This window comes from Centrocercus urophasianus, unplaced genomic scaffold (assembly GCF_019232065.1).
Source record: "Centrocercus urophasianus isolate 14NV4802_14NV808 unplaced genomic scaffold, USGS_Curo_1.0 seq_59, whole genome shotgun sequence".
Lineage (NCBI taxonomy): Eukaryota > Metazoa > Chordata > Aves > Galliformes > Phasianidae > Centrocercus > Centrocercus urophasianus.
The window spans coordinates 231,673-257,591 of NW_024885188.1; the positions used below are offsets into that span (position 1 = coordinate 231,673).

General features: G+C 51.0%; 1 protein-coding gene across 1 annotated transcript in view; it reads right to left on the reverse strand.

The window, feature by feature from the left end:
- Window positions 1-277: 277 nt before the first annotated feature.
- The window catches only part of FBN3 (fibrillin 3), a 126,755-nt gene continuing 101,113 nt past the window's right edge, over window positions 278-25,919 (reverse strand). The window contains 39 exon segments of the mRNA XM_042836325.1: window positions 278-2,502; window positions 3,104-3,272; window positions 4,409-4,640; window positions 4,847-4,966; window positions 5,500-5,628; window positions 5,868-5,984; window positions 6,332-6,454; window positions 7,463-7,588; window positions 7,846-8,052; window positions 8,860-8,985; window positions 9,545-9,676; window positions 9,943-10,065; window positions 10,608-10,727; window positions 10,955-11,080; window positions 11,357-11,422; window positions 11,876-12,028; window positions 12,386-12,511; window positions 12,898-13,017; window positions 13,639-13,767; window positions 14,008-14,124; window positions 14,368-14,493; window positions 15,080-15,205; window positions 15,644-15,769; window positions 16,847-16,918; window positions 17,340-17,489; window positions 17,668-17,793; window positions 18,076-18,201; window positions 18,431-18,499; window positions 19,001-19,162; window positions 19,415-19,537; window positions 20,273-20,395; window positions 20,990-21,115; window positions 21,474-21,596; window positions 22,302-22,424; window positions 22,873-22,998; window positions 23,145-23,270; window positions 23,558-23,680; window positions 24,023-24,148; window positions 25,048-25,173. Of these exon segments, the coding sequence (XP_042692259.1) occupies window positions 2,128-2,502; window positions 3,104-3,272; window positions 4,409-4,640; window positions 4,847-4,966; window positions 5,500-5,628; window positions 5,868-5,984; window positions 6,332-6,454; window positions 7,463-7,588; window positions 7,846-8,052; window positions 8,860-8,985; window positions 9,545-9,676; window positions 9,943-10,065; window positions 10,608-10,727; window positions 10,955-11,080; window positions 11,357-11,422; window positions 11,876-12,028; window positions 12,386-12,511; window positions 12,898-13,017; window positions 13,639-13,767; window positions 14,008-14,124; window positions 14,368-14,493; window positions 15,080-15,205; window positions 15,644-15,769; window positions 16,847-16,918; window positions 17,340-17,489; window positions 17,668-17,793; window positions 18,076-18,201; window positions 18,431-18,499; window positions 19,001-19,162; window positions 19,415-19,537; window positions 20,273-20,395; window positions 20,990-21,115; window positions 21,474-21,596; window positions 22,302-22,424; window positions 22,873-22,998; window positions 23,145-23,270; window positions 23,558-23,680; window positions 24,023-24,148; window positions 25,048-25,173 (5,264 nt within the window). The 3' untranslated portion in view covers window positions 278-2,127.

Consider the following 25,919-nt stretch of genomic DNA (forward strand, 5'->3'; position numbering starts at 1 on the left):
GTTGCTGTTGCTTCCGATACAAAAAAGGAATCCCACGAAGAGCCATCTCTCTCTGTGAGACAAGGGCACAGGGTTCAGTTTCAATGCTTCCAAAAACATCCAGCAAGAAATGGCAATACAAAAAACACCACACCAGAGAGGAATTAAGGAAACCTTGAGCTTCTTCATGTGATAGCTTTGGCTCAACACACACACACAAACCCATCTCTGCTCATTTATTATTATTAATAGTTTTGTTTTTGTTTTTGTTTTTTTTAAAAAAGCACCTGTTGGGAAAACCAAACCAAACCAAAATAATAATAATAATAATAATAAAAAACCAAACATCAGGCCACCCATCCTGTCACTAGCTCTGTAACTCTTGCAAAACCAGAGTCTGGAGCTGCATTATACAAAGAGTTTTCAAGTTTGACGTTAGCCCAAATACAGTATATGTACACCTCCCCACTCTGTGCAGTGGAAGTGTACCAGGAGAAAACAACCACCCCACCCCCAAATACCAAGAAGCAGTTACAGAATATGCACTCCTCACACCACCGAGCAATCAGACTGTGGTGGTTACTCATAAATACGGAGGGGTGGATGGGTACAGTGCACTAACGCTGACAGTTCCATACCAGCACCAGCTTCTGAAAGCACCTTTGGATTGTTGTCAGGTAGTTCTGTGTGTCACCAGAGTGAGTTAGCACCTTTCTTGCCTTTGATGATGCACAGTGTTGATGCAGAAGTGAGAATGGATTCCTACAGAACGAGGCCGTGGCACTGCGGAGCTCTGTGTGAAGGACCACCCGAGGTGGGGGAGAAGCCCACCAGGACACAGCAGCCCACATGGCCAAGGGAGGCAGCGGGGAGAGCTCCTTTCACTTCACCTGTACCTTCCGGCCCCTCTGGAGCGCATTTCATTTGTCTGCACTACGAGGGATGCCTCTCAGTTGTCACCAAGGTGCAGGCAGTAATGAGGGCAGTGCCCTGCAGCTTCCATTTCCACTCCTGGCTGTGGGCAATCAGCCCCCTGGTTCACACCAATGGGTGGCTCAGCGTCAGGGACTGACCATGAAGGCTGGGCTGTCCCTGCCCCACGCTGCAGAGCCCACTCCCCTATCTGCTCCTGCTGGGAGGGTTTTAAAAGATTTTAAACCACTCATCAATGGTAGCCAGCAAGTCTGCCCCTGCAGTGTGCCATACGTGTGCACCAAGTTCTCCATCCCCACTGGCAAAGGAAGGATGGATGCTCTGAACCAGGTTGGTGACATGTTCCCTTCCAGTTTAGTTTGTTCATTTGCATTAACCAGTGCGATTATTTGCTTTTCCCCAGAGCTCCTATTCACATCTGTAAGGACACATTAACCCCTGGCTTGCTGGAGCTCTGTAGAACCCGTTCCAGCACCAATCTTTGGAATGAATGCACTGTTGAGCACACTGCAGCGTGAAAACCCTACGCTCCCTGCAGGAGCTCTGGTCCTTCGGGCTGGCTGCTTCATGACACGAGGTTTGCAGCTTGAGCTGCCCCCTCACTCACTAGCAAGCTTTTCAGTTTGAGACAGCAGCCCAAATGAACAACAGGACATGGAAAGGACAGAGAGACAGAGGAGCCAGCGTAGGTAGGGCTCTTGTGCAGCGCCATTATGACAACGCAGAATCAAAGAAGAAAATAAACTGCTGGGAAAGGCACCAACATCACACCCTTGAAGCAACTCCCAAAGCCGCCCCCAAATCCCCTCCCATTTACTGGGATGTGGGGCGGTGTATGGGCTGCGAGTGTGAAGGACCGGAACCTTCCCACGGTGCTGCCTCTGCCAGCTCAGATCAACAGCACCTTGTCTGAAGGAAACAGAAGGAGCTGAGTGCAGGGCGGACGCCCCTGCTAACACAGCGGGAACCTTTGGCAAAGCTTGCATGAGCTCTTTTGTGGTGTGGCTTGGTTTTGAGCCAAGCACCCCATGGAATGGAATACCCCTGCACGGCCCAGGTGAGTGCTGAGCCCACGGGGACATTTCCCATCAGTTGTGCAGTGCAGTGGGGGAGGTGGTGGCAGGGGGTGCAGCAAGAGAAGAGGCAGATGTTTCCAGGTGTGGATGGCAAGGCTAAGGACTGTACTGTCGGTTGGGTGGGTGGGTCTCATGGCTGTTAGTAGAGCTGGAGCTGAAGCTTCATCCTCAGTGCTTGGCCCAGCTCCCCTGCTAAGTAGTTGAGGTCATTCTTGGCCTCTAGTTTCTGCAGTTCCCTCTTGCGGTACAGGGGCACGCTCATGATTTCCAGCAGGTAGGTGCCTGGCACTATTTTCTTGCGGCCAAGGTGCAGGAAGCTGAGCCCTTCTTTTTGGTGGATGCGGAAGTAGCCATCCTCATTCCCATGGGAGATGAGGTACCGCACGCGGTTCTCCAGGGGCTCCACAGCTGGCAGAAGCTCCAGGATGTGCTCGTTGTGTGCCAGGTCAGAGAGGTTCAGCATCATGGACAGAGGAGTCTCCACATCCATGCTGGCCAAATTCACATTGTGATCCTAGGGAAGGAGCCAGGCGTGTTACTTACAGATGCTAAGAAAAAGGTGATGGCCTGATATGAGAAGAGTTGATTTAGGGGATTCTGCCTCACGTGACATCCTAAGGCAGCTCTGAGGAATGGGTGCCACTTCTATGGTCCTCCAAGTGTTTCTTGGTGCCCTGTTTCCATCCTTGAGATGGAACCAGCATGTCCATAGCCCTCATCTTCAGTGAAAAGCACCAAGAAATTCTTGGGCATTTTGCTCAAGGCCTGAAGAGCCTCCCAGACCTACCTGTTCTGAGTAGGCCTGTGAACTTGGAAAGCCTTTTAAAGAGGTCAAAACTTCCTCTTTCAAGCAAGAACCTGTAGGGAGACTGACAGTCTGGAGCCTGATAGCCTTCTATGGCACTGTGGGACCTGTTACCCCAATTGCATCCCTTGCCAGGAAACATGGCCAGACCACAGAAGTGTGTGTCACTTAAGTACAGAGTGGATCTGCCTGGATTGAGACAACCCCATGGGAATGGACATGCTGTATGGGTTCCACTCCAGGCAGCCACCCCCAAGTGACTCAGTTCTTATCTTGCTCTACCTCATCTGGGATGTCATGAACTTCTTACCTTGTGCCTCTCGGTGCCATTGACACTGCGTCGCTGTCGACCTCTCTTGGGATAGCCATTTATCTTGCACTCATAGCAGGTTTCAGGGGAGAGCAGATTGTCTTCATCCTCTTCTTGAGGGGCAGGAAGGTAGGCCCCCTTCCCAAAACCCAAGCCAGAAATACAGTGTCTGGTGGCAGAAAAGCAGAGAGTTCCATCTCAGATTCATGCTTCGAGAAGGAAAACTTTGCATTGCACTCATGCGTTCCTCATGTGGCACCCAGACACAAAGGGAAGATCACGCCTTCATGGCTTGTGCAGAATGTGGACATGCCTTGGGGAGATATCAGGCCACATCTTTTTTAATAAGGCAGTAGGTTTAATCTGTTTGAATCTGTGCTGCATCTGCTTCACTGATAACAACTGCACTAACTAGTGCTGAAAGAGGATATGGGATTTGGAAGAGGACATGGGAAGAGGATATGGGCATTAGAAAGGGGATTCTGTGAGGTGACAGCAACAGTCTGGCAATGGAGAAGCCAAGGGCTCATGGGAATAGGAGCTCACTGGCTCCCAGGGCTCTCCCAGATGGTTCTGGTGACTCTGGCAGGCAGTAGAGGTGTGGTGATAGAGGATGCCCAGGGACAGCATGCACAGAACAACCTGCAACATTTCCTGGCATTGTACAGGTGTCCATGTGGACACCACAGAATACACAAATACACACTGTGCAACTCATGGCCACCTCGTCATTCTCAGGGGCCTGAGCTACAAACTGTGGTGGAGCTGGGGCACCACCACCTGGTACCTGGTTACCTACATACTCTGCACAGAGCAGCAGGCACTTCTTAAAAGCGTCTTGGAGCACAGGAGAGGAGTGTGAGATTGCTTTCTGGCAGTAGAGAGCACTCAAGCACTTTGCTTCACACAGTCGAGGTGAAGCACAAGCCAGGTTGGAAACAGCACCTGATACTCAGCTGCACTTCAGCATCCACAGTGCTGAGAGATGATCACTTACAGACAGGGTGAGGGTGGGGCAGTGAGTGAAACTGCATAGGGTCCCTGCCAGGAAGCACTTCCAGGCTCTGGTTTCACCTACGTCTAAAAGCATCCATGATACAGAAATACATGGCTCCAGAAGCAGGCTGGAGATGAGCTGGGGTGAGAACCAGCTTCCAGTCCTGCTGGTCAAACTGGGCCATGGGGGGCAAGTCTCAGTCTCTTAATGACACTCTAGATGCATTTCAAATGTGCTTATCCAGGTATACCTCAAAGAATAAAAGTTATACCTCTAAGAAATCCCTACAGCAGAGACTGGTCTCTTACCCTTGTCCTGCTCGGAAGTAGCCTCCAGGACAGCCACAGAGGTAACCTCCATCTGTGTTGGAGCAGCCATAACTACAGGGGCTGCCACCAGCTGAGCATTCATCCACATCCTGGCACCCCCCAAAGGCCTGGTCAAAGTCAAAGCCAGACGGACAGACGCACTTGAAACTTCCCAGAGTGTTGTAGCAGGAGGCAGAGCCACATGCAGTTGGGCTGGAGCACTCATTTTCATCTGCACCAGAGACAGCAAACTGGTTAGAAACTCAGTGGGCAAAGGTTTCTGGGGCAGGGCAGGAAGCACAGCGATGGCTTTGCAGATGTGAACCCAGAAATCAGTGTCAGCAATGGTCAGGGTGGCTGCAGAGGGACTCAGGGCCCAGCTGCCATCTATACCTCAGCCCTCAGCCCATGATATAAGGGTCCCTGTCCCACACTTACCCACACACTGATTCCACTGATAGTGCTGCACGTAGCCCTGTGGGCAGCCACATCTGTAGCCTCCAAGCACATTCTGGCAGCCATGCTGGCACCGGTGGTTTCCGTCACACTCATCTACATCTGCAGGAATGTAACACAGGGGGTGGTGAGACAACTCCTCCTTGTTCTGTGGGCAGCAATAGGCGCACAGGGACCACACATGTACAAAGTACAAGCCTGGGAGCCAGTACCCATCAGGGTGCTCATGTAGGTGAATGGTTCTGCCTTATTATTGCTCTGTGGCTTGCACCTGCATAGCACCGTCAGCCCCAAGGCCCACATATATCCCCTTGCAGCTGCTGCTTGTATGGTTTTTGCTCTGAGGCCTCTTGTCCTGCCTGAACCATTCTGTTCTGCCTCATTCCGCCTGTGTTCAATACAGGCTTCTCTTTGGCATAGCACATGGTGGGGTTTGCCTGTCATGAGCTCTCCCACAGTTAGACACAGGCCTATTCCTTTCCCATTCTTGGCTGCTATGATTGCAGTACCAAGACCTGCTTGTCCAAGAGCAAGTCTGTCTCCAGGCAGATCAGGGCAGTGTGATGCTGTGAGTCAACCAGGAGCTCTTCCACATCAAACACGTTTCTGTCAAAGCCCCTGGGAGAAAGACCTACCTTCACAGTTGACACCAGAGCTGTCCAGGGAGAATCCCTTCTGACATTCACAGTTGTAGCTGCCTGGTGTGTTCAGACACTGCCCTTTGGCTCCACACAGAGAGGGCTGAGCCGTGCACTCATTATTGTCTGCAAAACATTAACATTGTAAGTCCAAGCCCAAGGGGAGCGCACTTTGAGTACAGCTCCCTGGCACTGGTAACAGAATGAAACATCAGATGCTGACTGCAGAGAGGTCAGCAGCAGCTCTCTGCAGAGGTGCAGTATTCCACAGCCAAAGCTGCAGGATTTGGAGAGACTGTAGAGGGCCTGAAGCTAACCCCCCCAGGACACTCTCAGCATGCACAGCAACCAGTGCCTCTACTCACCAATGCAGGACGAGTGATGCTGAGTGAAGCCTGGAGGGCATTTGCAGTTGAATCCTCCAATAACGTTCACACACAGAAACTGGCAGTTGTGCTGCTTGGTGGAACATTCATCCAAGTCTAAAGCAACAAGCACAAGAACACGTCTCAGTTTCTCTTACTGAGATAGCTTATCTCTGTGGTCTGAGTTGATGGCAGCTGTACACACGGTGAAACAGCTGTACTGAAAAGATCAGGACCTGGCATGGCCCAACGTCAGGAACATCACACACAAAGTTCCTGCATGAGAATCACAAGTCCAGTCAGCCTTTCCCCCTCTGATTACATACCAACACATAGGGAAGACACAAATTTTTTTCTCAGCCTCTCCAGCAAGCCACAAATCACAGCCCTCCCAGATTCCTAGATCACTTCTGCAGCCAGAGATGAGGCAGGTTCTCTGCTGCTTCCTTCTCCTGGGGAAATACCTTTGCAAATCTTCCCATCTTCTTGCAGAACGTATCCTCTGGGGCACGAGCACTGGTAGCTGCCCTCTGTGTTCTTGCAGATGAAGTTACATGGTTTAGGGGACTGGTTACATTCATCCAGATCTGGAGTTGAGAGACATGGGACAAAGCGTTCATGGGCTGTGCTGCTGGATGGGGCCCCATGTCACACTTGACCATTCAGGCTATCCTTAATGCAGATGATCCTGGGTTTCATGGCTCAACAAAACTAAGCAGTCATATGGCCACATGGGCCCTAACACTCCCTGCTCCAAACAAATCTATTTTTTCCACTAGGAGATCTAGAAGGAAATCCTAAGGAAAAGAGTGTAATCATCTTCCTGCTCAGACATGGGATGTGATGTGACAGGAGGATCTGCCAACCTCCCCAGCTCACTCCTGGCTGAAGAGATGTATGGAAGCTCCTCCCAAGTACCAGGAACAGCCCTGTATTTCTTGGGACTGTGTCACCTTGGCTGAGCAATGGGCTCTGAAAATGCCCTTAATTTTTGAACCAGACCAGAGGGCACACACCTAGAGAAATCATAAATGTTTAGAGAGAAATCCTGGCTTGGTGCTCAAGGTCACAGCTGCCCTCCTGGGCACAGAGCTTGGTTTCCGGGATCTAAGACCTCTCTTCCATTCTGTGTCCAGGACCTGTCTGCTGGCACAGTACTCAACACCATCTCAGTACTGGATGTGTGGCACCTCTTCATCTCCTTCCATACTTTCCCAAACACTTGCAGCTGTGATTCCAGGAGTGGATTTTATGGCAGCACCTGAGTGGCACTTGGGCTGGCTAGGGCCTGCAGCAAAACGTGTGGCTGCTCACAGATTGTCATCTCTGGATCATGTTCCCTATCTGTCTCTGAGGTCAGAGGGACAACACAAGGACTTTGGGTTTTGGGGTTCTGAGGATGCAGGGATGACTTTGATGCACTGTCACGTAAGAGGCAGGGTCACACAGGACCATATGGACAGAGGTGGAAACCAAGATCTGGGGGAGGAGGGAGAATATAGGACCCTCTCTTTGCATCCTGAAAAGTCAGACAGATGGAGGCCTGCCAAGGCCAAGGGCTGTACAGAGAAATGGGTTTCCTTATCCCAACTCACCTACGCAGGCTGTGCCTGTGATATCTGCTGTGTAGCCCAGCCTGCAGTGGCAGCGGAAGGAGCCAATGCTGTTGATGCACTGTCCATTCTTGCAGAGGTTGGGAAGTACCTTGCACTCATCAATGTCTGCAGGAGAGAGGGAAGGAACTGTTAATGCCAGTGCTGCCTCTATCCCCATACTCCTATGACTGGATTCTGCCGGGGCAACCCAGGATCGATCTGAGGTCACGTGCAGGGAGCTGTAAGATATTGTTGTAGAGGCTTCTTGTCTGCTCCAGGGACTGTGCAGACCTGCCCCAGATAGTTCCCAGTGCAGTTCTGCTTGTACCACATTTCTGCTTTCTCCTCTCTCTGCACTAAAAGTGATTTGAGCCCCAGCTCACCTCTCCCATCAGTGGAGTACCCTGGACCATGAGGACACATTTTCTTGTACTGTGCAGTTCCAAGTAGGGGGCAGAGTTCACACTGGGGTCCCCAACTGCGCCCACTGTTGCAGCAGCACTCAGATTTGGTGACCAGGTTGCGGTTGGTGGAAGACATCTGGCACATGGTTTGCAGTACTTCAGTGAAGCAGAAGCCCTGGCGGGTATCTGAATAGAGAGGGTGTGAAGACAAGTTCGGGATGTGAGACTGTGCCAGCAGCAATGATAACTGAGTAAGCTGTCCAGACTGTGCAAGGTCCAGCACAGAGGCTATTCTGGTTTGGGTAATACAGAAGACAGAGGTGATTCCACAAGAAGCATCTCCCTGCAGCTTGGGTGCTAGGTCTCCAGGCTAGTCCCTGTCTCTAGCCTTTGTCCTTCCATGTCTCTAGCCATGTGTCCTTCCATAGGCTTTGCCATCTCTTTTACTCAGAAACATTCCCTGGCAATGCTTGAATATACATCAGAGAAACTGTGACCTGTGCCACAGGTGACAGCTCCCACTTTCTGAAATGCATAAAGTCCTGGTTTTCAATGAGGATATGTAGCTCACATGGGATACTTCTGTCCAACAGGTGAATCCTTTTTGTTCCTGTCTCGAGCCCCAGTTCTGGCCTGCTCCCTTCTCACTGAACCTGCCAGATCCTGGGGGTCTCCTTGGAGCTGCTCTGGCAGCTCCCAGCTCTCCTGGCACAGCAGTGGCTGGGCCAAGGCTCAGTGCCCTACAAGGCACTCGAGGTGCACCTTGCCTCTGTGGGCAAAACTCAACATGGTTAAGTATGGACAGCAAACTGTCCATGAAATAAATCTTAGCAGCAACCTTGTCTGCACTTTTCTTCTGTCCCCACAGCTCACTGAACTTGTGGTTCACCATTTTTAAATCTTACTTTGGGCAAATTCAATTCAGAAACCCTGAAGCACCTGAAAAGCACCACGTGTCACTAACTAGAGGCTGATCGAGACCATGGTAATTACCAATACACTCTGTGCCAGAGGGACTGACTTCAAAACCTTCATTGCAATCGCAGCGGTAACTTCCCACTGTGTTGATGCAGCGGCCATTGGGGCAGATTCCAGGCTTGGTGCGGCACTCATTCTCATCTAGGAAAGAAGTCACAAAGAACTATGGTGATAAATTTCAGCTTTCTATGAGTTTCTATGCTACCACTCAACTTGAAACAAGTCCACACAGCCCTTTGAGGTACACTCCCACATCCTTGGACAGCTGAGAAACATACCCATGTTCCCAGACCTCCCTTAAAGTGCCCAACTTCCATGCTCTGCACATTCTCCACCTGCAAGTGGCCGAGCTGCCAGAGTGGGAGTGGAGCTGGGCGTGCTCTGCATTCCTCCTGTCCCTACCACTGCACAGATGTGCATGGGCCAGCACTTCTCAAAGCAGCACAGCGCAAAGAGGCTTGACACAGACATGGAAAAATTCAAGAAAAGCAACAAAAGGTGTAATGCTGAGTCATCCTGGGCTGGATATGGATTTACAGATGAGCAGAGACTGTGGGTATGCAGGCATCTAATAGCACTGGAAGGTGTGATACATGGGAAGTCCCAGGAAGGACTTGTTTGACAGGAGATAAGCAAAAGCTACATGTCTGCATACAGGTCCAGCTCCACTGAGTAACCCCCCCAGCCCAGCCGTTGGTACCTGTGCAGCCCTCTCCATCAGGTCTGCGCTGCATTCCTGGTGGGCAGATGCACATGAAGGTGCCAATGAGATTCTTGCACAGCATTCCTCGAGACTCGCAGTCGTGCAGACCCTCTGCACACTCATCCAGATCTGCAACCAAAAGTTTGGTGAGACCATCCTGCCAGCTTGCACCACTGTGAGAACAGCTAAGTGGCGTTCAAAGCTACACTGCTCTGCCAATCCCTGCTGCCTTGGCCAAAGCTGGCTGGCACACAGCAGACACCAGTGCAGATGCAAGAGCCCAAGGACAGCAGTCCAGATGTCCTGCCTTCTGTCTAGCACCAGAGACAGACAAGAGTCAGGGATCTGGACAGAGGGTGGGAGATCCCCAGATGGCTGCAGAAGGAGGATTTTACCTCTGCACATTCTTCTGTCGTCTCGGAGGGCATATCCAGATGGACATGTGCACTCATAGGAGCCAAAGGTGTTGATGCAGCGGAATGCACAAAGCAAAGGATTCGATGCACACTCATTAATATCTAGAAGGCAGAAAAGAGGAGAGAGCTTGACTTTGCACTCCGAGCAGGATCAGCTGACAGTAATGTCAGTAAACCTGCCCAGACTTCCCTTCTGCACATTCATCTCATGACAACTTTCTGTGCTTCACCAAGTCTTCCTCTCACAGTCTGCAGTTGTAAAGGGGTACACAGCAGGTGACTGAGCCCCTCTGATGGGGACAGGATCCTGGATCTTTGGTGAGGCAGCTGCTGCCCTCATGTTGGCCTCCAGCACTCACCCTGAGCTCTAACCTCAGAGGAAGCCAAAGGGGATGCTGACCTGACTGCAGCTCACTCAGCCAGGCAGTGAACCAACTGGGGGCATGCACACGGCCTGGATGTGGCTGCGGTTTTCTGGGACAATAGTCCAATTTTTGTGCAAGTGCCTATGGAGGCAGGGGGATGAAGGGCACTGGTGGGAACCAAGAGAGCAGAAGAGTGGCAGGCAGGAAGGGATTTCCTTGGTTTCTCCCATCTGCTGCTCTGCAAGGTAGGGTGAAGGGGCAGCCTCACAGCAGCCTTACCTTCACATGTCATCATGGGCCCTGGCTCAAAGCCCTCATCACAGGCACATTCGAAGCCTCCCACCACGTTGGTGCAGGTACCATTCCCACAGGGGTTGCCGATGGAGCATTCATCTGTATCTGGAGGAAAGTAGGACCAGGTTAGATAGATGATTTATACAGGAAAGATGTAAGCTGGTAACTTCTTGCAGCCAAGCATTCACACAGGCTCAGCAAAACCAGTAGCCAGAGTTAAAAAAAAAAAGGGGCAGGGTAGAAGTGCATTCAAAAGTCGTTCTTTCCACACATGCACTCACGTGCTTGCTCATAGCTGTTGACATGAGGAAGACAAACACTCAGGCCCTTACCCACACAGTTGACTCCTGTGTAGTCGAGGTTGTACCCAAAGGGGCACTCACAGCGGAAGGAGCCATCAGTATTAATGCAGGCCCCGTTGATGCAGACACCCAGGTTCTCTGAGCATTCATTCACATCTAGAGCAGTAACCAAGGCAAGATTAAATCACATGGGAATGTGTGGCCAGCAACACCCCTGTCCTCTCAGAGCTGGCCTGGAAATCCCAGCCTCCTGCCAGAGCTGGGGACGGCACAAGTGAGCAGAAAGCATGAGCTCAGGAGGGACTGCACATCCCCCCCTTACTGCCACTGGGATTCAGTCTTTCTCTCATGATAGCCAAGGTATGTTTGCTTCTGGACTGACACTCCTCACCCCCCACAGGACACAATGCTTGTCACTGGACCACACCTTACCTTCACGGGTGTCACCTGGACCTGGGATGGCTCCGTGGCCATACGGACACAGCTCCTGGAAGGCAACTGGAAGAAAGCAGAAAAGTGAGCTGGGCTTAGACATGAACCCATTCTCAGATGCCAAAATCTGCTTTTGCTGCTTCTAGGGCATGACTGAAGGCTTGGCAGCTCACTGCACAAATGAGTCCATAAAATTCCAGCTCATTGGGAAACATCTACACCTGCCTTGGATCCGGAGGCACTGAGATGCTTTTGTTTTATCTAAAGCCACACTGAGAATTTAGAGCATATCCAAAACAGAACTAAGCGATCTATTTCCCAAGAACCCAACTGTGGTTGCTTTAGACCTAGAGAAAACTGCAACCTGGTCAGAGCGATGAGGTTGCAGGACAATTCTCCCCTCACAGAGGAGCCTCTTTGGCTGGACAGCTCGCACAGCTACATGTCTGGATCAACCTGCACACCTTCCCTGTGCTGCTCATGTTGGAGGCCATCTCTCCTAGGGCCCAGCCCACCTACCATTTCCTTCTTGTGGGCACAGCTCACATGGGTCTCCCCAGCCTTCTCCTGGCATCTTGCTGCAGCAGCACCGAGCCTTGGTGGTGTTGAAGGCCTTGGGGACAGAGCACTTCCCGTTGTCAAAGCGAGTGAAGCAGAAGCTCTGGCGAGTATCTGTAGGAGAACAGGGAAATGCACAGAGCATTGCAGTCATCCAATGGTGATGCTGTTCTCCTCTCCCCATTATAGCCCCTTCAGCATCAGGAAGGGTCTTCTTCAGGATGCTGATGTTCTGGATGGCTTTGCAGGCAGGCAGTGCTGCCCACCCACCCCTGAATTTTAGCTCAGAGACACAAAGTTGTCCTGCAGCAAACCAGGATATCTTAATATCCAACCCCACTCCTACCGATCTTGAGAACACCTCTAAGGGGTCACAGCAGACAGCTGTGCCAGCTTCTGCTTCCATCAATGGTGTTTGTGTTTGCCATGTCCTGTACTTCCCCATCATCCTATGGGCAGAGCTGCACTCACCAAAGCATCGCCGGCCATTGTCAGACAGCACAAAGCCTGGGGGGCAGACACACTGGAAGCTGCCAGGAGTATTGGTGCATGTCCCGAAGAGGCAGATGTTGGGCTCCTCTTCACATTCGTTGATATCTGGAAGCATTGCAGATGTATTATTTACAGAGCAGCCAAAGGTCACTCCTTTTTTCATGGCATTAAAACCAGGTGAAGTCGTGATCTCTGGGGAACTCTGCTGCCTGCAGGTCACCACATTTATTGGATACAGAGACTCCAGCCCTAACCCTGAACGCACATTCAGGGCAAATGAGACAATGAAGTGGTCAGGGTACAGCAAAAACACCGACCCTCTTTTGTCCTGGGAACAGCTTGGCCGTGCTCTGTGCCTGGTTATTTCAAGACAGTATTTGGGGCTGGTGACACACACCTAACCCACCCAGGAAGAATACTGCTGCTATGGAACCCACCCAAGTTGGTCACATGCTGTGCTGGAAATGGAGGAGACAGAGAGCCAACATTACCAATGCAATTGTCGTTCTGCACTTCATACCCAGGGGGGCAAATACAACGGAAGGAGCCCTCCAGGTTCTGGCAAGTGCCTGGGGAGCAGGTCCCAGGCAGGCTCACACACTCATTGATATCTGCAGAGGAGGGGAAATAAGCAGTGCATCAGTGCTCAGCTCTGATAACCCAGTTGCAGGGTGCCTTTCTGCAGGCAGGCCCTGACCCCATAGCTGCACACTGCTTTGCTCTAAAGACACAAGGAAAGCATTTTCCAGACATGCACCTTGGCAGTGCAGGCTCAGTTCTGCAGGACAATGTGCTGCAGGTGGCAGTGTGACAGACACAGGTAACTTGGGCACAATATGCTTGTCTGACCCTGCAGCCTCAGGGGCTGCACAACAGCACTGGCAACAACTCCAGCAGAGCCAGTCCTGACTGTAAGGTAGCTCCCAAGGCATTGCAGGTACAATTCTCAATGCTTCAGGAGAATGGACAAGGCAATGTTCGCCCTTGTTGCCTGTAGGTCTCAGTTGGCACTGCTCGACCAGAGATGCAGGCACAGTGGGCCCAGGTTCCACGGGTAGTAAAATGATAGTGCTTTGGCTTGATTGGACCTGGGGTCTTGTGAGTGGTTCTGGAGAGTCCATTGCCTCCTATGGGAATCCCTTGGAGTAGACCAGCTCAAGTCCATGTCTCTCAGCACTGCCCAGTGGCAGCCATGCCAACATACAGCTCAACTCCCCGGGAAGGAAACTCACCTACACAGTTCTTCCCATCGGGAGTCCGGTCGTAGCCCTCTTGGCACAGGCACTGGAAGGAGCCGATGCTGTTGATGCATTGGCCATTCCGACACACCTGTCCCACCATGGATGAGCACTCATCAATGTCTGTGGGAGGGAAATGACGAGCACAGGAAGAAATACACACAGCACGTGAGTGTCAGCATGCCACCACAGACATCCCACAGCCCTGCCTGGTCACATGTACAACCACCCCTGCAGACACAGCCTGGTGAGATCCAGCAGTTACTCCTGTAACTGCTACAGATACACAGAACTGAATTCCTGTATGCCACTGCAGGACACACAGGGAACGCCGCACCAGTCTGTCATCCGTGTGCAACTCACCCATGCAGTCATTATTGTGTGTTAGCTCAAAGCCAGGGAAGCAGAGGCAGTTGTAGGACCCAACCGTGTTCTTGCAGGTCCCATTTCCACAGGGCTGTCGGTCACATTCATCAATATCTGCAGGGAAAAAGACACTGCTGACTGAAAGGCTGAGAGCTGCTGTCTTGGGGGGGAGGGCAGAGGGGGCACAGCCAGATGCACAGTGTCACTGCGGTTTTGCAGCCTGGCAGTATGAGGACACGGTGGCCTTGCCCTTGGCTGTCCATGGCACTACCCAGCAGGAGCTGGAGAAAGCTCACGTCCATCGTGAAATGTGATTCGCTCAAAAGGGCAGCACAGAACTGGGGTGGCCACACTGACCCATGCACATGGTCTGCTCCCCGGTGGCCTTGAAGCCGTTGTGACAGATGCAGATGTAGCTGCCCTCAGTGTCAATGCAGTCCCCATGGCTGCAGACATTGGGGATTTCCTGGCATTCGTTGCGACCTGCGACAAAGCACAGTGGGTGCTGGTGAGCAGAAGGGATGGATCAAAAGGAAAAAGACAAGGTGCTGCCCTTCTGCAGGTACTACTGAGTCTGTGAGCAAAAGCACAGCAGGACAAAGCTGCAGGTTTCTGAGAGATGGCTTCACTGAGAACAAGCAAGATGATGTTCTGATCTGCGATCTCTAAAAAAGGATTTCAGTGAGTCACTGAATGAAATCTGCTCTGCTATTCCTGCATCCTCTGGGCCACATTAGGACTAAAAAGAAGAGCAGATAATAGACAGAAGGATCTAGTCTTCTGCTGGGTGATAGACACCTGCATGACTGGAGACCTTTCCTCATCCCTCAGGGGCCTACAGTCCCTAAAGAGCTATTTGTAAGTGGTGGTATTCCACAGTCACAGTGTGGGCAGGTTGTAGTTCCCAGATCTGACAAAAGACCAAGAAGGAGCGCAGGGGAATGGCGCATCCCTCGTCCCATCCTTCCCTGAGCCCACCCCAGTGCTCTGCAGAGCCAACCAAAGGCCCAGCAGTGCCAGCACTCCCACACTCATCTCTGAAGCAGGCAGCAAGCAGCTCCCATCTTACCCACGCAGGCTCCGCTAGGTGACAGCTTGTATCCAGTCGAGCATTCGCACCTGTAGCTGCCTGGGATGTTGATGCAGTCAGCATTGCGCTGGCAGAGGTTCTCTCCACTGCTGCATTCATCAATGTCTGCGGGAGATGCACATACGAACAGTTGGGGCATCATCCTGCTGGGGCTGGAGAGGCCCAGTGGAGTCACCTGAATTTTAACCCTTGGTTTGCTTCAACCAGTGTCTTTTTTTTTTTTTCTGTCTTCAATAATAAAATGCATTTTAGGTGAAACTCAAATCTTTTAAACGCTTTTAAACCTAACAATTCATGCCAAGGGACAAAGGAGGAGAAACAGACAGGCATTGATTCATGCACATCAGCAATTTCTGTCCAACCATTAGCATGGAAAATTAAAATTATTTCAAGAGAAATAATGGCCGAGAACATGCAGATTCTGTTCCATCTCTGCTGACTGCCCTGACTGTGATGCATCATGAGTGAAGGAGAGAAGGCTGCTACACTGCAGCCCCCTCTGCCTCCCAGCCCCCCCCCTGGCAGCAGTCCTGGCACCATTACCTTCACAGATGAGCAGTATGTTGTTGTAGCTGAATCCAATGGGGCACTCGCACCGGAAGCTGCCAATTTGGTTGATGCAGACACCATTGGTACAGATAGCAGGGATCTCGCTGCACTCGTCAATATCTGCACACAGACAACATCTGTCACCATCCCAAGGAAGGCAGAAAGGAGGAAAGCACCCCTCATTACTGGAATACCATTGCCCTTGTTTATTTTAGAAAGAAGATCAGCAGGAAGGAGCCAGCAGGCAAACAGCAGAACAACTCCTGCAGGGCTGATACTGGGTTGTGCAGACAGCACCGGGCTGTGGCCATTCTGCAGAGCTCTGTGCACACAGCAAAGCCACACGAGACTCCATGTCATAGGAGATACAGGATTGCTGGCAAAGCCTGTATGGCACGTGTTAGAAAGGAGCCTGCCCAGGACATGCACTTTGCTTTGTCTGAGTGTACCTCTGTGGTAATGAGGACATTAGCTCAGGGTCAGGGACCAGGCTGCAAATGGGGAGCTCAGGAGAGCAATGAAACACTGAACTGGCTCAGGGGTCCCTGACTCTGACACTGTGATCAGCACAATCCACCAGCAGCCCCATCGTTCCACACACGTGGCTGACACACTCTGTAGCACAGCTCACATCTTTGCTTTCTGGGGATGGAAGGTGAACTCATTTTCTCCCTCTTCATTCTCCTGTGTTTAGGTTGGCACTGCCACAACCAGGTGTAGCAATGATGAACTAATCTGCTGTCTCAGAAATGCCCAGCAAACCCATCTTTCATGACTGCAAAACATCTGTAGACTTCTCAACATCTGCAGACTCCACAAACATTGGGACTCTCACCAGCACCTCTGGCTTTCCATCTACTGAAACATCTGAAAGTTCAGCTCTCAGCACTCTGAGGCTGTCAGGTCTGTGCTGCTGGCAGCATGAGCAACAGGTGAATTCTGGGTCTACCTGGCCACTGCCTGTGGTCACTGACCATCTGTCTCTCCAGGTGGAATAGAGACCAACAGACGTACAAATGTGGGAGGCTCTGAGCAAACTGGAAACTTGGGAGAAAGGTCTGAAGCCAATTATATTTGTCACTCTTTTCCTTGCCTTTTCTCTGCTCAGGTCTTAATTTGTTGAGGGAAGGGAAGCAAACAAGCTCACAGGCAGTGTGGTACTGCAGGGTGTGGGGCTGCGAGGCTGGCAGTACTCACCAATGGGCTTCCCTGTGTGGATGTCGATGATAAAGCCAGGGGCCTGGTTCCCACACAGGATTTGGTACTCGGCTGGAAGGGGAATATCACAGTCATGGCCATGCCTGGTGTGCAGGCAGTGAGGAACAAAAAGCCCAAATATGGCAGAGAGGATACAGAGAGCAGGGGGACCCGCACAGTGCTCAGCCAGGAACCACAGGGCTGGCATGTGAGTACACCAAGCACGTGTATGGCTCAGGGTAAAGGACCCAAGCCACTGCATGCCCCCACACCTCCTCAGCAGATCCCACAAACCTCCCCCCTCTGCAGACATCAATTTGGTCACCTGCATCCCTCCAGCATGCAGAGCTGCCTGTCTGACATTGTGCACATCTGCAAGAACTGTCTGCCAGCCCTTCTCCCCAACTATTTTGTTACTCCCACTGTGCCCACACTCCAAATTGCTTGGGGGCAGCCATGGTCCCAATGTGCTTTTCCAGGAAGGCCGACTTACGGCTGGCTGGTGTAGGGCAGGGCTCGCACGGTTTGTTCCACGCTTTGCCAATGTTGTAGGAGCAGCAGCACATCTTCTTGGTCATGTTGAAGGAGAGCTCATTCTCACACGTGTCATTATAGTTGCGATAGCACACGCTCTTCCTCATGTCTGCAAAGGGAGCCCAGACACTGACTTGTGCCTCCTGAGCCCCAGCTGTGCTTCCAGCACTTCCCGCTCCTTCCACGCAGCCACAATGCCCACAGTGTGCTGCCCACCATACACCCATGAGCAGCGCACAGCCAGGGTACTGGCACAGCCCTTCCCAGAGACTCAGATGATGCCATACCCATGCAGTTGTTTCCTCCATTGACTTGCATGTACTCAGGGGGGCACACACAGGTGTAGTTGCCAAGGGTGTTGTAACAGGTTCCAGGGCCACAGATCCCAATGTGAGCAGAGCACTCATCAATATCTGCCAAAAAGAGGAGTTTGAAGGTTAAAGCACTGAGCACAGGTAGTGACAGGCCTGACACAGAGTGGAGGGTAGGCTGGGCACAAGATATGGACAGGCCTGGGAGAGGGCTCATACAGCCTGGCATAGGGAAAGGAGATAGGGTTTGTGGTAAGGATGGAGAAAGAAGAGGTTCATCATGAAGGAAAGGCCTCGCACAGACAGAACCACAACCCTGCACACACATTCACAATCATGATGTACACACCAGGCACACAGGCATGCAGGGCAAGGTGCAGTTACCTTCACAGATCCGTGTGTCCTCGTTGAGGTAGTAGCCAAGGGGGCATTCACACTGGAAGCTGCCAAAAGTGTTCACACAGTTGCCACCCTGGCAGAGACCTGGCAGCTCCTGGCACTCGTCGATATCTGTGGTGGGAAAGCAGGGGGTGTTCACCACCTGCAGCCCCAGCAGCACCCTCAGCCCAGGACCCCCAGTGTGCTGACCCACTGCCTGCACCCACTGCTGGCACCTAAGCAGCTCTGCCAGGTGTCTGGAGAATGCTTGAGGAAAACACATGTTGTTTGTCACTCAGTGGTTGGAGCTGAGAGGGCCCAGCAGTGCAGCAGACAGTGGGAAGGCTCAGGGCAGGCTTACCTTCCAGGATGACAGTGATGGGGTTGGGCCGAAAACCTTCTCCTCCCGGGCACAGGGTTTTGTACTCAGCTGTAGGAAAAGTCAGTCAGGAGATCCTGAGCCAAGTGAGCTCATGTGAAAGAGGGCAGGGAGGGAAAAACAGAATTCCAGGAAAAACAGACCATGAACATGGTGACAGTGGTCCAGGCTGAGTGGCCTGACTCTCATCATACTCCAAGCCAGCTTAACTCTCTCCTTTTACCAGCCCACTCCTGAAAGGAGTTATTTCACATCCACTTCCCTCCCCCAGCCTATGGTGATGAGAAACAAAGGATACCAACTTGGACTTCCCATATACAACTTGCTGGTTTTCCCCATTCCACCTTCTCTCATTCCTGGTCCACCTATGCAGCCTTGCACAGCAGGGTAAGCCTCTCCTCCCTCAGCTTCCTTTGCTTTATTGTGGTGGTCACAAATACCAGACTTGAGGCCCCTAAGAAACCATAAGAACCCAGCCCCTTCCTGTCTCCTCCCTCCTCTACTGCCCATTCAGCCCATACCCAATTTCATCCCAGATGCTTTCCCACTCACTCGTGTTGGCTGGAGGACACAGCTCACAGGGATTGCCCCATGCACGACCCAGTGAGCAGCAGCAGGATGCCCGAGTGACACCAACTCCGATTTCCGCACTGCAGGAGATCCCCCCATCTCCACGATCCTGGGTGTCCAGGAAGCAGTTCCCGACACGGGTATCTGCACAAAGAAAGCACTATGTGAGCAAACCTGTCCAGCAAATAATTGTATGGGTGGGAGAAATAACATCTCTCCAATCAGGAGAGTACCCACACTGGTGAAACAAGGTGGGCCAAGCTTAACAGGAGGAAGATACTCTTCTTTTGCTGCAGTTAAGTCTATCTCTGGTAGTGGCCAGCTCTGGCCACGAGGGACCAACAAGAAGGACACCGAACTCTTGGTTGGAAGGTGTGGTTACGGATCCCCACTCACCCACACAACCCACACCAGTGGGGTTCAACTCAAAGTCTTGTGGACAGTTGCACAGGTAGCTGCCAGGTGTGTTGACGCACAGGCCGTTGATACAGTTCACAGGGTCTGCACATTCATTGATGTCTGAAAAGATGGAAGGATAATAAGGACTGAAACAAATGATGAAGACTGCCACAGAAACAACAGTCCCTACCCTAAGTTCTGTGTGCTGTGTACAGGCCGTGTTCCCACAGCCGTGACATTTGCAAGGCCTGCAGAATATGCTTACAGAACAGCTCAATTGGAACAGACCTACAAAGATCATCAAGTCCAACTGCCTGACCACTTGAAAGCTAACCAAAGGTCAAAGCAAATTAAAGAAGGCATTGTCTGAATGCTTCTTGATCACTGAACAGCCATGGGGCACAACTACCTCTCTAGGAAGGCCGTTTCACTGTTTGACCACCTCCACAGTAAAGAAGTTTTTCCTAATGCCCAGGCTGAATCTCCCCTGGTACTACTTTGCACTGTTCCCACTCTCCTGCCATCAGTTACCACCGAAAAGAGATCGGGATCTCGCTCTCTGCTTCCCCTCCTTAGGGAGTTGTAGAGAGCAGTGAGGTCACCTCTTAACTTCCTTTTCTCTAACCTAAAAAACTTGAATGTCCTCAGCCCCTCCTCATAGAATAATGTCTTGCAACCTTTTTACCAGCCCTTATGCCCTTCTCTGGATGCTTTTAAATATCCTAACATCCTTTTTACACTTTGCAGCCCAGAACTGCAAACAATATTCAAGACGAGGGTGTATGGTGTGTTGAGCCTCATCCCATGGACCCACCTGTCCTATACCAAGTCCTATACCTATGCCAAGTCCTATACCTGTGCAGTTGCCTCCACTTCTGTCCAGTTCGTAGCCATCATCACAGGCACAACGGAACATGCCAGGCAGGTTCTGGCAGGTCCCAAAGACACAGATATTCTGGAAGGTGCATTCATCAATGTCTGAAAAAGAAGGAGAGCTGGGTACTCAGGATCTAGCAAGGTAAGGGACAGAAAAGGCTTCTCCTGCTCCCCCATTGAAAAGCATTCACAACCCAGCCACCCATATGGTAACCCACATCCTCATGATTGTTCTAGAGCCAAAGAATATCACCTCCTGAGCGAGCAGGACCAGGCATGCTGTACGTGTGCCTTCTCCCCTAACTCATTTATTTGATTGCTCATATCTTGCATGGATCCTTGGCTTAGACCAGCTCTCTGCAGGCTGGGGACCAAATCCTCTAAGTGAAAGAGCTGACAATTCTGCAGTGTTGGTCTCACATGGACCTGACAGCCTGAGGAGCAGCAGTCTGGTGTCAGAGCAGAGCCTGCAGTTTTGTACAGCCCACAAAGGTCTGCTCACTGGCAGAGTGGTACCCAGCACTGACTGACAGGTTTCTGACCATTTGCAATAACACAGGAGCCTTGCACTGCCAAACGATGGTGAGTTTTGCTTAGTAGTGGATCTGGTGGTTATGGTGCATTTGCAAGGGAGAGATCAAGTCCACAAAGGACCCTGCAACTCTTGAAGCAGCAAACAAAACTCTGGTTACTTACCCTGGCAGGCCTTGCTGTCTTCTGTGGGATTGAAGCCCATCTCACACTCGCAGCGGTAACCCCCAGGTGCATTGAGACACTGCCCATTCTCACACAGGTTCACATTGTCTGCACACTCATCCACATCTGGGGAGAGTCAGGTATGAGACTGAATGGCATTAACCAAGAGATAGGACTTCCTCCACTTTGCCCAAGACATTCCCAAAAGCTTGTTCCCTCCCCTCTGCTAGAAGGCTGCGAAGAAAAGGCACTGGAATACTTCTAATTGTCCTGAATTTCTCTGAACACCTGAGAAGAAGGTGGATCTCTCCCTAATGTACCTCAACAGGTTACTCTGCAAGGCAGGCTGCTTTTAGGGGATATCTGGTTTGGGGAGCTGTCCACAGGCAGCCAGATGCCAAGAGAGGTTGGTAGTTAAGATGAGATGAGACAAGCAAGACAGTTAAGTCACATTCCTGCTGCTAAGTGGGTCTGTGGGCCTCACCTGAACAAGAGAAGCCATCTCCATTGAAGCCTTCTCGGCAGGCACAGCGGTAGGAGCCTGGTGTGTTGATGCAGTTGGCATTCAGGTTGCACTTGTGCTCTTCTGTTGCACACTCATCCAAGTCTGGGCAGGGAGAAGCACCCCCTCAGTATTTTGCCTCTGGCCTTTCCTCTAGGCATGAAGAGCTCGTGTAGGGACTGCAGGGATGTGCTCCAGGTGGACACATAAGCGGCTCAGGAGGCTGCAGCCTCCAGGCTCTTAGAGCACCTGTGAGGCTCCATGGCCATTACACACTCCCCTGGCAGTGCCAACAAAGTCTGGCAGTGAGAAACACTCATACACACGTATCCATATCCCTCATGCATCCCCAGTTCAGGCACACATAGCATGCATGCACCCGTGCATCCTTTTATACACACCCTACACTTGGATCCAGTAAATCCCTGCACTCATGTACAAGCACCATACACACAGCACAACCCCACATACCTCCCACACCCACATATCCCTGCACATTCTACACCATGCACCAACACACCGCCATACAGCCATGGTACCAGTCAGACACTCAACACACACCTCAACATCACCCACACACTCCACATCCCACAAATACATGCCCTCACTCCAACATTAATTGCCATGTCCTTCCCAGGTATAGTTGCAGAGCCTGACAGTGCAACACCTGCAGACACTCTCCATCCCACACCTACAAAAATCAACATCTAGGGGGGTTCAAGAACACTGTAAGCACAAATGCCAACACAGCCCAACCCTCAGAGGTACCCACAGTGCACATCAACATCCTCTTCAAGGTTGAGAACTCACCATTGCACTTCAGCCCATCTCCAAGCCAGCCTGTGCGACACTTGCACTTGAAGCTCCCAGGCACGTTGATGCAGGAGGCATGCATGTCACAGTTGTGGGCCCCAATCTCACATTCATCAATGTCTGCAGAAAGGAAAGGCATTAGACTATGACAGAGCTCAGCTTCCCAAAGACACAACGAGGGAGCCAGGTGACATCCTGCTAACTGCTCAAGACACTGATGGCTCCTGGGAGTCTGAACCCCAGGGAACGAGAACAAGGTGATTTGTGAAACAGGCTGCCCTGGGGTCATATCTGTGAGCTGAAGAGCTGATCTATACTCCCCACTGGAATATAAAGATAAAAGGAACGGCAGGTCCCTGATTCAGTTATAGACCAGGAAAGTGTTACCCTGTCTGAAATCTTCCTTGCCCATGTCTGCCTGCCCAGCAGGGGCTTCCAGCTCAAAGTACATTCCTGGGTGCCCACAGTATCCCCATCAGAGAGAAGACGTTCCCTCCATGGCAGCTGCTATGGGTGTTTGTGAGGGTTCCTACCAGCACTCCTGGCTCCAGGTCTGGCGTGCTCTCACCTGTGCAGCCTGTGGTTCCCTTCTTGACAAAGTAGCCCAGCTGGCAGTGACAGATGAAGGAGCCCTTTGTGTTTTCACACTCGCCGTGCAGGCAGATGTTAGAGTTAAGATCACATTCATTCACATCTGCAGAAGAAGAAGGATTTACTTTGAGCACCACAATAACCATATTCTGACCCTTGGGCAAGCTTCTGCTGCCATCCTTCTCTCTCTGCAACAGCAGCCTACAGATCCAGTGCTGGCGTATACCCAGGGCACAGCCTTGTCCTCACCGATGCAAGTTTTCATGTCCAGGGATGCCATGAAGCCATCAAAACAGAGGCAGCGATATTCCCCAGGGATGTTTGTGCACTGTCCACCATCACAGATGTCTGGATTATCCTCACATTCATCAATATCTAGAAAAAAGGAGACTGTTGCTGAAGTATAGATGTTAGAGTGTGGGAAAGTATGCTGTGGGAACAGCAGGGGCAGGAGGGAGTCACAGATGGGACTGTGTAACAAATCATGCAGTTACACGACTGGGGGTCCCAAAGTGAGGTGCAAAGCAAAGAGTAGTGCAGAGAAATCACCTCTCTGGAAGGTGACCCAAAAATGAGAACCTTCCACCCTAAATCCAGTGCTATGGGCAATGGACACAGAGAACCCCAGGACAGGATCTATGAGAGCCAGGCTTACTGCTCACCTGCACATGATCTCTTGTCTGGCATCAGTGCATAGCCTTCACTGCAGCTGCACTCATAGCTACCCTCCGAGTTGGAGCAGTGTGTGTCACAGCCACCATTGGTTATGGTGCACTCGTCAATATCTGGGGGAGAAAGGAGAGGTCAGAGCCTGCTTGAGTCACCATCCGGACTACATGCATTGCAGCAGAGCTGCTCACACACAGTGCCAGTATGGAAAGAGAGAAAGAGGGTGAGGGGCCTTTGTGGTGGGCTTACTGAAAAGCTCCCCCATGACAGATGAAAGCATCACTGTCAACTCACAATAGTTGATTAGAACCCTTTGTCAAGAGCATTGGTCTGCCAGCAGCTCAGGCAAAAAGTTCACCCCTCATCCAGAGCTAAGGCACCCCACTGAGCACCACAGGAGGTACAAGGCCAGGAGCTCTGAGGTCTTGGCACAGCATTTGGCAAAGCAGAGCACTCACCGACACAGCCCTGTCTGTCTGGCGTGGCCTGGAAGCCCGAATCACACGCACACTGGTAGGTGCCAATGACGTTGACGCAGCGTCCATTGCGACACAGGTTGTCACTGAGGGAGCATTCATTGATATCTGTGGTGGAAAGAACATTTTGAGCAGCCAGCCATCCTGATGCCACGTTGAGCATCATCTGGCACCCAGCTCTGGGTACTCATAACTGCTGCTTCCAAACTTGGATCTGTCCTTGCTTTCGGACCTGAAACACTCCCACATACTTTCTGTCCTAAGATGAGAAAGCAGTCTGATCCCCAAGTCAGGATTGCAGATCCTGAGCTCAGCTCTGGGCTGGTATGATTTCACTCTTTCATTTTTTCATCCTTTCTGAGCCAGCAAATCCTCACAATTCACTGACTTCGCCCATCATTACTTAGTATTGTTTATGATTCCCCAAAACCTGAATCAGACTCCTTCCTGGTCATGCTAGAACCCAGCCTCAGTTCAGAGCGTCCTGGTCAAGTTCCTTTTGTTCACATGCCTTTTGCACATGGTTATGGCCATGCAAACAACCTAAAAAGAACTAAAACTGAATTTGGTGTTTAACACATAACAGCCCCTGACACCTCGTCACACTGGGTCTACATTTCAGAGATTACAAGGAAGTATTCCTGCTTGAGGTGCAACCTGCCTGGGAGGTGAAGAGTTAGGGTGTGGGTAGAGGTCATGGGGCTCCAGGTTTGGGAATGATATTTCATTTACTGGTAAAGACAGAGATACAGCAGTTAGAAGGAAACTCAGATTTTCCGTTGCCTTAGCATCACCCTATTGCTCAGTCTTCAGTGAACAGCAGTTAGAATAAGAGACATCCTAAATGCAATGAATTCCCAGGAATAACGTCAGCCCTTCCTGGTGGAATGCATTCTACACATACAAGGGATTGGAAGGACATTCCCAGGCCGACCTTGACACTCGTTTCTCCCCACATCATTATCCTGACCAGACTCTGGTTGTAACATAGCTTTCCATTATCTTACCTATGCAAGTGTTCCCTTCCGAAGTCAGCTCGTGTCCCGGGGGGCAGATGCATTCAAAGCTGCCATCTGTGTTCATGCAGATCCCACCTCGGCACAGCAGTGGGTCTCGCTCACACTCATTGATATCTGCAGAGGGTGACATGAAAAGTGGCTGACAGAACCCTTCAGCTGGGCTTTTCAGATGACAGGGTGATGCTGGTGCCATGCAGCACAGCTTCACCACCAGAGATAGATCATAAAGCAGAGGCACATCTCCAAATTAACAGGACTTGGGTGAGAGCAGTGAACTTTAGGGTAATAGCAATTCTTGCATTGAGCTCAGCAAAATGTGAAGTGTGACATTAGAAGGAAATAAGAAATTAGCTTTGTGCAGATTAGCTAGCAAGGATTGGATGGAGAGCTCCTAGTTCCCATCCCACCACTCTCAGTTGATTTCTAAAAGTCCTGTCAACGTAGTGAGAGATCTCTGGAAAATTCATCACTGACAGAAGATCACCAGACAGACTTCATCGGCAACAGCCTTTGAGACAGCCCCAGTATCACACACGTGATCAGGAAATAGCTTGTCTGTACACATCTGAGAAAATTACACATGTACAAGGTGACTGAATTTACTAGAAACTGGAGAAATTCCTTAAACAGCTGAAACTGCTGCGATGTGATCCAGCCAAACTAAGACAAAACCTGGCTGCTGACACTAAAAAAAGAAAAAAAAATAAGACAGTAAAGTTTATAAATGCATTAAGGAGGGAAAAAAAAAAAAAAGGAAAAAACAACAAAGCAGCGAACAGAAAAAAAGCAAACAAAACAAAGACCACAAAGAGAACCAATGGAATGGTGCAGTGGTGGTAGCTAGACACTAAAAACATGGG